The 12,163-nt window shown below is 46.3% G+C and overlaps 1 protein-coding gene across 1 annotated transcript in view; it reads left to right on the top strand.

Moving 5' to 3' along the window:
• Positions 1–12,163, top strand: part of LAS1L (LAS1 like ribosome biogenesis factor) — a 201,059-nt gene that overhangs the window by 182,534 nt on the left and 6,362 nt on the right. The window contains exon 12 of the mRNA XM_063937222.1: positions 1,888–2,038. Coding sequence (XP_063793292.1) covers positions 1,888–2,038 — 151 coding nt within the window. The remainder of the gene's footprint in view (positions 1–1,887; positions 2,039–12,163) is intronic.

Genomic DNA, 12,163 nt, shown 5'->3' with positions numbered 1-12,163 from the left:
TTCCGACAAGAATTAAATACCCCCCACAGTATGCAAGTGTCGCATATCAAATTAATCAGATCAGTCTATAGATGCGTCCTAGTGGTATTACATTGTGACTATGATGGGGTTTTCAGGTAAAAATATGCAAAAAACATGCCTGGTGCTGGAAGAGTCCCACGGGACTTGGTGTCGCTGAGAGGTGCTGTTTGACGTAACTTCATCACTAATGTATTAGGACACGTCTGTAGGTTGCTCCTTTAAGTAGTATATAAATCTACAGAGGAAGTACCACCAGTTATACAGCCAGTTACACAGGTTGCAATGAACCATGTGCCGAGTAATTTTTTTTTTTTTTTTAAGAATCCTTAGCAAGAGTCTGTACATTTCAACATATTTCTGGTTCGTTCCAGAGGCTCAGACTATGCTACATTTCATCAATGTAGTTTTCATTTTGTTATCAATGTACCTATTTGTAGTTGATCATATTGATATTTTATGTATCTGAATCTGTTTGTTTACAGTATGGACACTCCAAATTGTGTAACTTTGGGGCAGATGTATTAACCTGGAGAAGGCATAAGGAAGTGATAAACCAGTGATAAGTGCAAGGTGATAAACGCACCATCCAATCAGTTCCTAACTGTTAATTTACATATTGGAGCTGATTGGCTGGTGCATTTATCACCTTGCATTTATCACTGTTTTATCACTTCCTTTTTCCTTCTCCGGGTTAATACATCTGCCCCTTTGTCCTTAAATATTAAATCTAATTAGTAGTTAAATTAGTAGGTAGCAAACCTACTGTAATCTGTATACTTGACGACGCTCATTACCTACTTGGTGATTCCGTTACCACAGCATGGCGATTCCGGTTACACAAATTGTCATACTTTTACCAAGTGTTTGTAGATGTATCCTCAGGATGTCACCATCTTGCAGTAAAATTGTGAAAATCCAGACTCTATTCTGGAAGGTAGATGTATCAATTTTGTGTGCACACACAAAGTAACATGTCTCCTAAATAGAGTTTCCATTACTGACTGTAAAAGTAGATTGTCAAGGATAACTTACACAAGATGGCAACTTCAGATATTTTGATAGTATTTTATATGGGATTTATTTTGGGGTTTTGGGTTATGATTTTGTGGTACTTTTGCCCAACCAATTTGATTCTGTCTAAAAATGCAATGGAGAAATGATAGGTAGAACCTTATTGGTTGCTATGGGCAACACCACTTGTCTGTTTTTGAACCTTTGGTGACTCTACCCTGAGATCCTGCTAGCCAGTGAGGTGGAAGGCTGGAGAATGACCAGGGCACATTAAGAGTGGAGGAGACCCATGTGCAGTTTGTCTGTGCCCCCCTCCTGACTAGCTGGTAGCGCTCTAGTGATCACTAGTAGACTCTGGTGCAGTGCCAGAGTCTACTGCGCATGGTCAGGTCTCCGGGAAAATGCCCATTTTGCTGGTGGTTTGTGTAGCACTGTGTCTGCCAATGCTGGACTCCTGAAAGGTAAGTATTGAAGAAATGGGTGCAGGGTGTGTGGTGTGGGTTCCCCTGTGTGTACTGTAGATAATGCCACGGAATGACTGTTGTTATGTCACTCCAACCAGCAAAGTGGAGGCAAATCTATCAGGGAGGCCGTACAGTGTTCACCAGGTGCTCATTTTACTAATCCTTAAACCATTACATTATGTGAGGAAAGCACCAGCAGGACAGTAAGAAAGTATGGGTGTGGTTTTATTGGTGATTTCTGCAAAAGCTATATAGTTAGTCCTTAATTCAGGCTGTACAGTTGCTGCAGTCTTAAGAACTACATGACAGATCAGATTTAAATTTGTCTGACGAAAAACTATTGTAGTTGTCTGTGCATTGTGGTAATGATTGAATTTCTCTTTTTCTGCAGAATTTGTGAAGTGGGGCGAATATCCATTAGGGGTAGTACCTGGGCAGACTGAGGACCCAGGCTGCCTCCTAATTGACAGTTACTCCATGATGTCTGTTCTAGAGCAGCAGGAATCTGATGCCAGGAGGAATGGACACAGAATACCGATTAGGTGAGAAGCACATATATTTTTGCACAATAACAAACTTTTTTTAGTAACTTATGTTTCAGTTAGTAATGGGTTTTTTTTTTTACTATTTTATTAAAAAAGCCTGTTTCTTTCATTTTCACTAAGTTGCGTGGAAAAAAAAAAAGCTGCAACTTGCTTTTATATCCAATCCTGAATGAAGTCCTGTATAGAGATGCGTCCTCATTACGTATGCAGCGCGACATGCCTGGTGTGAGTGAGCTGCCAAGTCCTGTGCAACTCTAATGCCTGGCTTTTGTTTTTTTGTTGCAACTTTGTCTTATTTGCAACGCAAGGTGACTGTGCTGATTAATTTGATATGACACTTATATATTGTGTGTGACAGTCTGTATACAGAACAGAACTTGTATTGGAAAAAAGCTGCGGCTGCTACATTTTAGCATTTTTGTGTACAGATTCAGAGACTCAGTCGCAAACGGATGTACATGTATTATTAAATTAATTAGCACAGTCTTTGTGCATCCTAATCGCATTGCATTGTGTTGTGACTAAGACGTATTTTCCGGAAAAACAAACAAACAAAAAAAACGCCCGACGTTGTAACAGTCTCACTCAAACTGGCGTGCCAAGAGGGGCTGTTTGGCGTGACTGCAGAAAAAATTAATGAGGATATATCTGTACATCTCTGACCTTATCTCCATTGATCGCCCACACACCTTCTTCGAATTCCAAATGCATGCTGCCTCTCCTGCCAACTGATTACCTCCTCCCACTCCTGACTCCAAGGTTTTGCATGTGTTGCTCCTTATCTCTGGAATTCTCTACCACTCGTATCGAACTCTCCAACTCTCTACAAAACTTCAGACAGACTCTCAAGACCCATTTCTTCATCAAACCCAGCCTACTCTTATCCTAACATCTGTGTCACCCTATCTGTCTGTAAGCTCTCACAAGCAGTGCCCTCTCTCCTCATGTGCTTTTCCTTCTACTTAAGGTGAAATATAATGGAATCCCAGTTTGCCCAATGTGCGGAATACTGTCTGAACTCTGGGTTTTTGTGTGTTGTTTTTTTCCCCCCGTTTTTTTAAAGGGGCAGTCATTTATAAGGCATGGTTTTGCCTTATAAATGATTGCACCTTTAAAAAAAACATCCAAGTTTGACGGCATCCCGCTCGTTGGGCGAAGTCGGACTCCATTACATCCTGCCCTTAGACTTTTAACTACTACATACTCCCTATAACAGCACCTAACCCTCCGTTTCTGTCACCCTGATGTTTATATACCATGTACTTGTCCAACATTGTCCTGTACTGTAAGGTGCTGTTTCTTGATTTGCTTATATGTTTATGTACTTTTGGGCAGATGTATTAAGCCTGGAGAAGTGATAAAGCAGTGATAAGTTCAAGGTGATAACGTGCCAGCCAGTCAGCTCCAATATGTAAATTAACAGGAGTTGATTGGCTGGTGCGTTATCACCTTGCACTTATCACTGCTTTATTGCTGCTTTATCTCTTCAGGATTAATACATCTGCCTGCTAGTTAGGTACTGTGCAACCCTTCTGCCACCATATAAGGATAATATGTTCATACAGCCAGTGGTTTTCTGTTTCAGTCAAATAAATCTGTACGTCCCTTTTTATGAACAGGTTTGACATTTTTTACGCATCCAGTTCCTTTTGATTAACACCACCAAAACAGGGGCGGAGATTAAATTCTTGTCTTGGGTGGTTCAATCCCATGGGCAAAGCTTGGGAATCCACAGGCGTTGGGTATGATAGTTCAGTAATTAAAACATGGACAACAAGAATTGGGAAAGATGAGGTCGAACCCAGGATGTTTCATGCGAATTACAGTGTCTGCTTTACAACTTTAAACATGATGGTAATGAATTATGTTTTAAGTTGTAACGCAAAGTGCTAATAATGTGATGTACAGATGTGTCCACATACATCCAGCCTAAATACACCAAGCAGCGCGAGTGAGTGAGCCGCCAGGTTCCGTGCAACTCTAACATCAAGCGTCTTTTTTTTTTTTTTTCTCTATCGTCCTAGTGGATGCTGGGGTTCCTGAAAGGACCATGGGGAATAGCGGCTCCGCAGGAGACAGGGCACAAAAGTAAAGCTTTACGATCAGGTGGTGTGCACTGGCTCCTCCCCCTATGACCCTCCTCCAAGCCTCAGTTAGATTTTTGTGCCCGGCCGAGAAGGATGCAATCTAGGTGGCTCTCCTAAAGAGCTGCTTAGAAAAGTTTAGCTTAGGTTTTTTATTTTACAGTGAGTCCTGCTGGCAACAGGATCACTGCAACGAGGGACTTAGGGGGAGAAGAAGTGAACTCACCTGCGTGCAGGATGGATTGGCTTCTTGGCTACTGGACATTAGCTCCAGAGGGACGATCACAGGTACAGCCTGGATGGTCACCGGAGCCTCGCCGCCGGCCCCCTTGCAGATGCGGAAACGAGAAGAGGTCCAGAATCGGCGGCAGAAGACTCCTCAGTCTTCTAAAGGTAGCGCACAGCACTGCAGCTGTGCGCCATTTTCCTCTCAGCACACTTCACACGGCAGTCACTGAGGGTGCAGGGCGCTGGGAGGGGGGCGCCCTGGGAGGCAAATGAAAACCTAATTTGGCTAAAAATACCTCACATATAGCCTCCGGGGGCTATATGGAGATATTTAACCCCTGCCAGAATCCACTAAAGAGCGGGAGACGAGCCCGCCGAAAAAGGGGCGGGGCCTATCTCCTCAGCACACAGCGCCATTTTCCTTACACAGCTCCGCTGGTCAGGACGGCTCCCAGGCTCTCCCCTGCACTGCACTACAGAAACAGGGTAAAAAAGAGAGGGGGGGGCAAAATTGTGGCAAAAATATATTATTAAAGCAGCTATACAGGGAGCACTTATTATAAGGCTATCCCTGTCATATATAGCGCTTTTGGTGTGTGCTGGCAAACTCTCCTTCTGTCTCCCCAAAGGGCTAGTGGGGTCCTGTCTTCGTTAAGAGCATTCCCTGTGTGTCTGCTGTGTGTCGGTACGTGTGTGTCGACATGTATGAGGACGATATTGGTGTGGAGGCGGAGCAATTGCCAAATATGGGGATGTCACCTCCTAGGGGGTCGACACCAGAATGGATGCCTTTATTTATGGAATTACGGGATAGTGTCAACACGCTAAAGCAGTCGTTTGACGACATGAGACGGCCGGACAATCAATTAGTGCCTGTCCAGGCGCCTCAAACACCGTCAGGGGCTGTAAAACGCCCTTTGCCTCAGTCGGTCGACACAGACCCAGACACAGGCACTGATTCTAGTGGTGACGGTGACGAATCAACCGTATTTTCCAGTAGGGCCACACGTTATATGATTTTGGCAATGAAGGAGGCGTTACATATAGCTGATACTACAGGTACCACTAAACAGGGTATTATGTGGGGTGTGAAAAAACTACCTATAGTTTTTCCTGAATCAGAAGAATTAAATGAGGTGTGTGATGAAGCGTGGGTTGCCCCCGATAAAAAAATGCTAATTTCAAAGAAGTTATTGGCTTTATACCCTTTCCCGCCAGAGGTTAGGGCGCGCTGGGAAACACCTCCTAGGGTGGACAAGGCGCTCACACGCTTATCAAAACAAGTGGCGTTACCCTCTCCTGAGACGGCCGCACTTAAAGATCCAGCAGATAGGAGGATGGAAAATATCCAAAAAAGTATATACACACATACAGGTGTTATACTACGACCAGCTATAGCGACAGCCTGGATGTGCAGTGCTGGGGTAGCTTGGTCAGAGTCCCTGATTGAAAATATTGATACCCTGGATAGGGACAATGTTTTACTGTCTTTAGAGCAAATAAAGGATGCATTTCTTTATATGCGTGATGCACAGAGGGATATCTGCACACTGGCATCACGGGTAAGTGCTATGTCCATTTCGGCCAGAAGAAGTTTATGGACGCGACAGTGGTCAGGCGATGCGGACTCAAAACGGCATATGGAAGTTTTGCCGTATAAAGGGGAGGAGTTATTTGGAGTCGGTCTATCGGATTTGGTGGCCACGGCTACAGCCGGGAAATCCACCTTTTTACCTCAAGTCACTCCCCAACAGAAAAAGACACCGACTTTTCAACCGCAGCCCTTTCGTTCCTTTAAAAACAAGAGAGCAAAGGGATATTCATATCTGCCACGAGGCAGAGGAAGGGGGAAGAGACAGCAACAGGCAGCTCCTTCCCAGGAACAGAAGCCCTCCCCCGCTTCTACAAAAGCCTCAGCATGACGCTGGGGCTTCTCAAGCGGACTCGGGGGCGGTGGGGGGGTCGTCTCAAGAATTTCAGCGCGCAGTGGGCTCACTCGCAGGTAGATCCCTGGATCCTGCAGATAATATCTCAGGGGTACAGGTTAGAACTAGAGACGAATCCACCTCGCCGTTTCCTGAAGTCTGCTTTACCAACGTCCCCCTCCGACAGGGTGACGGTCTTGGAAGCCATTCACAAGCTGTACTCTCAGCAGGTGATAGTCAAGGTACCTCTTTTACAACAAGGAAAGGGGTATTATTCCACTCTATTTGTGGTACCGAAGCCGGATGGCTCGGTAAGACCTATTCTAAATCTGAAGTCCTTGAACCTGTACATAAAGAAGTTCAAGTTCAAGATGGAGTCACTCAGAGCAGTGATAGCGAACCTGGAAGAAGGGGTCTTTATGGTATCCTTGGACATCAAGGATGCGTATCTCCACGTTCCAATTTACCCCTCACACCAGGGGTACCTCAGGTTCGTCGTACAGAACTGTCACTATCAGTTTCAGACGCTGCCGTTCGGATTGTCCACGGCACCTCGGGTCTTTACCAAGGTAATGGCCGAGATGATGATTCTTCTTCGAAGAAAAGGCGTATTAATTATCCCATACTTGGACGATCTCCTAATAAGGGCAAGGTCCAGAGAACAGCTAGAGATGGGATTAGCACTGTCTCAAGAAGTGCTAAAACAGCACGGGTGGATTCTGAATATTCCAAAATCCCAGTTAATTCCGACAACACGTCTGTTGTTCCTAGGGATGATTCTGGACACGGTTCAGAAAAAGGTTTTTCTCCCGGAGGAAAAAGCCAAGGAGTTATCCGAGCTTGTCAGGAACCTCCTAAAACCAGGAAAGGTGTCTGTACATCAATGCACAAGAGTCCTGGGAAAAATGGTGGCTTCTTACGAAGCAATTCCATTCGGCAGATTCCACGCAAGAATTTTCCAGAGGGATCTGTTGGACAAATGGTCAGGGTCGCATCTTCAGATGCACCAGCGGATAACCCTGTCTCCAAGGACAAGGGTATCTCTTCTGTGGTGGTTACAGAGTGCTCATCTATTGGAGGGCCGCAGATTCGGCATACAGGATTGGATCCTGGTGACCACGGACGCCAGCCTGAGAGGCTGGGGAGCAGTCACACAAGGAAGAAACTTCCAGGGAGTGTGGACGAGCCTGGAAACGTCTCTTCACATAAACATTCTGGAACTAAGAGCAATCTACAATGCTCTAAGCCAGGCAGAACCTCTGCTTCAGGGAAAGCCGGTGTTGATCCAGTCGGACAACATCACGGCAGTCGCCCATGTGAACAGACAGGGCGGCACAAGAAGCAGGAGTGCAATGGCAGAAGCTGCAAGGATTCTTCGCTGGGCGGAAAATCATGTGATAGCACTGTCAGCAGTGTTCATCCCGGGAGTGGACAACTGGGAAGCAGACTTCCTCAGCAGACACGACCTTCACCCGGGAGAGTGGGGACTTCATCCAGAAGTTTTCCACATGCTGGTAACCCGTTGGGAAAGACCAATGGTGGACATGATGGCGTCTCGCCTCAACAAAAAACTGGACAGGTATTGCGCCAGGTCAAGAGATCCGCAGGCAATAGCTGTGGACGCGCTGGTAACGCCTTGGGTGTACCAGTCGGTATATGTGTTTCCTCCTCTGCCTCTCATACCAAAAGTATTGAGAATTATACGGCAAAGAGGCGTAAGAACGATACTAGTGGTTCCGGATTGGCCAAGAAGAACTTGGTACCCGGAACTTCAAGAGATGATCACGGAAGATCCGTGGCCTCTACCTCTGAGAAGGGACTTGCTTCAGCAGGGTCCCTGTCTGTTTCAAGACTTACCGCGGCTGCGTTTGACGGCATGGCGGTTGAACGCCGGATCCTAAAGGAAAAAGGCATGCCGGAAGAAGTCATTCCTACTTTAAATAAAGCACGGAAGGAAGTAACCGCGCAACATTATCACCGCATTTGGCGAAAATATGTTGCGTGGTGCGAGGATCGGAGTGCTCCGACGGAGGAATTTCAACTGGGTCGATTCCTACATTTCCTGCAATCAGGATTGTCTATGGGTTTCAAATTGGGATCTATTAAGGTTCAAATTTCGGCCCTGTCGATTTTCTTCCAGAAAGAATTGGCTTCAGTTCCTGAAGTCCAGACTTTTGTTAAGGGAGTGCTGCATATATAGCCTCATGTGGTGCCCCCAGTGGCACCGTGGGATCTCAATGTTGTTTTGGACTTTCTCAAATCTCATTGGTTTGAACCACTAAATAATGTGGATTTGAAATATCTCACATGGAAAGTGACCATGCTACTAGCCCTGGCTTCGGCCAGGAGAGTGTCAGAACTGGCAGCTTTATCTTACAAAAGCCCATATCTGATTTTCCATTCGGACAGGGCAGAACTGCGGACTCGTCCGCATTTTCTCCCTAAGGTGGTGTCAGCATTTCATCTGAACCAGCCTATTGTAGTGCCTGCGGCTACAAGTGACTTGGAGGACTCCAAGTTACTGGATGTTGTCAGAGCATTGAAAATATATATTGCAAGGACAGCTGGAGTCAGAAAATCTGACTCGTTGTTTATATTGTATGCACCCAACAAGATGGGTGCTCCTGCGTCTAAGCAGACGATTGCTCGTTGGATCTGTAGCACAATCCAACTTGCACATTCTGTGGCAGGCCTGCCACAGCCTAAATCTGTAAAGGCCCACTCCACAAGGAAGGTGGGCTCATCTTGGGCGGCTGCCCGAGGGGTCTCGGCATTACAACTTTGCCGAGCAGCTACGTGGTCAGGGGAGAACACGTTTGTAAAATTTTACAAATTTGATACCCTGGCTAAGGAGGACCTGGAGTTCTCTCATTCGGTGCTGCAGAGTCATCCGCACTCTCCCGCCCGTTTGGGAGCTTTGGTATAATCCCCATGGTCCTTTCAGGAACCCCAGCATCCACTAGGACGATAGAGAAAATAAGAATTTACTTACCGATAATTCTATTTCTCGGAGTCCGTAGTGGATGCTGGGCGCCCATCCCAAGTGCGGATTATCTGCAATAATTGTACATAGTTATTGTTAACTAATTCGGGTTATTGTTGTAGGGAGCCATCTTTTAGAGGCTCTTCTGTTATCATACTGTTAACTGGGTTTATATCACAGGTTGTACGGTGTGATTGGTGTGGCTGGTATGAGTCTTACCCGGGATTCATAAATCCTTCCTTATTGTGTACGCTCGTCCGGGCACAGTACCTAACTGAGGCTTGGAGGAGGGTCATAGGGGGAGGAGCCAGTGCACACCACCTGATCGTAAAGCTTTACTTTTGTGCCCTGTCTCCTGCGGAGCCGCTATTCCCCATGGTCCTTTCAGGAACCCCAGCATCCACTACGGACTCCGAGAAATAGAATTATCGGTAAGTAAATTCTTATTTTTTACAACGTGATACGAGTAGGACGCAGGAGGAGACTGTCCTAACTGTTATTTTTCAAACCCAGCCTGTAACATGGAAGTTAGGAGCTGATTGGCTGATTCTTTATCACCTTCCACTGTATTACTTCACCAGGCTTAATAAATTTCCCCCTCAGTCACACCCAGATGTACTGTACAAGTGTTGTATAGCCAATTAATCAGCACAGTCTCCTTGTGCATCTTAGTAGTACTGCATTGCGACTAAGATGCATTTTCGGCAAAAGCAGAAAAGACACTTAACGCTAGAAGATTGTCAAGTGACCTGGCACGCCAAGAAGGTCTGTTTGGCGTGACTGCAGCAAAGATGTATGAGGACACCTCTGTAAAGCATGCCTGCATCCCGGGTTCCACCCCACACTTTCCCTGTGTTGTGTGTTTTTTTTTTTTTCATTTTTTTATTTACATTTCAATTGTGGAACCAGCCACTACATTCCCGCCTCAGTGCTTTGGTCACAGTTTACTCAGAAATAATTGTTTTGTAGGGACAAGAGTGAAGTGTGTTCCAAGCGTAAGGGACCACAGTAACGCCAGTAATGACAGCCTAGCAGCTGCTGTGGTTCACACTCTATATAGCATTAATGAGTGACACTACCGGGGTGATTCAATTGTTTTGCGTGCCCTATCTCCCATATAAAGTAATGGGAAATTGTGGGGTGCAATTAAATATTAATTTCTCTATCGTCCTAAGTGGATGCTGGGGTTCCTGAAAGGACCATGGGGTTCCTGAAAGGACCATGGGGAATAGCGGCTCCGCAGGAGACAGGGCACAAAAAAGTAAAGCTTTACTAGGTCAGGTGGTGTGCACTGGCTCCTCCCCCTATGACCCTCCTCCAGACTCCAGTTAGATTTTGTGCCCGAACGAGAAGGGTGCAATCTAGGTGGCTCTCCTAAAGAGCTGCTTAGAGAAAGTTTAGTTTAGGTTTTTTTCTTTACAGTGAGTCCTGCTGGCAACAGGATCACTGCAACGTGGGACTTAGGGGGAAAGTAGTAAACTCACCTGCATGCAGAGTGGATTTGCTGCTTGGCTACTGGACACCATTAGCTCCAGAGGGATCGAACACAGGCCCAGCCGTGGAGTCCGGTCCCGGAGCCGCGCCGCCGACCCCCTTGCAGATGCTGAAGCGTGAAGAGGTCCGGAAACCGGCGGCTGAAGACTCCTCAGTCTTCATAAGGTAGCGCACAGCACTGCAGCTGTGCGCCATTTTCCTCTCAGCACACTTCACTGGGCAGTCACTGAGGGTGCAGAGCGCTGGGGGGGGGCGCTCTGAGAGGCAAATATAAACCTTATACAAGGCTAAAAATACCTCACATATAGCCCATAGGGGCTATATGGAGATATTTAACCCCTGCCTGACTGGAAAAATAGCGGGAGAAGAACCCGCCGAAAAAGGGGCGGGGCCTATCTCCTCAGCACACGGCGCCATTTTCTGTCACAGCTCCGCTGGTCAGAACGGCTCCCAGGTCTCTCCCCTGCACTGCACTACAGAAACAGGGTAAAACAGAGAGGGGGGGCACATTAATGGCTATATATATATATATTAAAGCAGCTATAAGGGAGCACTTAATATAAGGATATCCCTTGTATATATAGCGCTTTGTGGTGTGTGCTGGCAGACTCTCCCTCTGTCTCCCCAAAAGGGCTAGTGGGTCCTGTCTTCATTAGAGCATTCCCTGTGAGTTTGCGGTGTGTGTCGGTACGTGGTGTCGACATGTATGAGGACGATATTGGTGTGGAGGCGGAGCAATTGCCAAATATGCAGATGTCACCCCCCAGGGGGTCGACACCAGAATGGATGCCTTTATTTGTGGAATTACGTGATGGTTTATCTTCCCTTAAACAGTCAGTTGAGGACATGAGGCGGCCGGACAATCAATTAATGCCTGTCCAGGCGCCTCAAACACCGTCAGGGGCTGTAAAACGCCCTTTGCCTCAGTCGGTCGACACAGACCCAGACACGGGCACTGATTCCAGTGACGACGGTAGAAATTCAAACGTATTTTCCAGTAGGGCCACACGTTATATGATTTTGGCAATGAAGGAGACGTTACATTTAGCTGATACTACAGATACCGTAAAACAGGGTATTATGTATGGTGTGAAAAAACTACAAACAGTTTTTCCTGAATCAGAAGAATTAAATGACGTGTGTGATGAAGCGTGGGTTGCTCCTGATAAAAAGTTGATAATTTCAAAAAAGTTATTGGCATTATACCCTTTCCCGCCAGAGGTTAGGGCGCGCTGGGAAACACCCCCTAAGGTGGACAAGGCGCTCACACGCTTATCCAAACAAGTGGCGTTACCCTCTCCTGAGACGGCCGCACTTAAGGATCCATCAGATAGAAAGATGGAAGTTATTCAAAAGAATATATACACACATGCAGGTGTTATACTACGACCAGCTATAGCAACTGCCT

The sequence above is a fragment of the Pseudophryne corroboree genome, chromosome 8 (genome assembly GCF_028390025.1).
Source record: "Pseudophryne corroboree isolate aPseCor3 chromosome 8, aPseCor3.hap2, whole genome shotgun sequence".
NCBI lineage: Eukaryota > Metazoa > Chordata > Amphibia > Anura > Myobatrachidae > Pseudophryne > Pseudophryne corroboree.
This window is presented reverse-complemented; position numbering and strand designations above follow the sequence as displayed.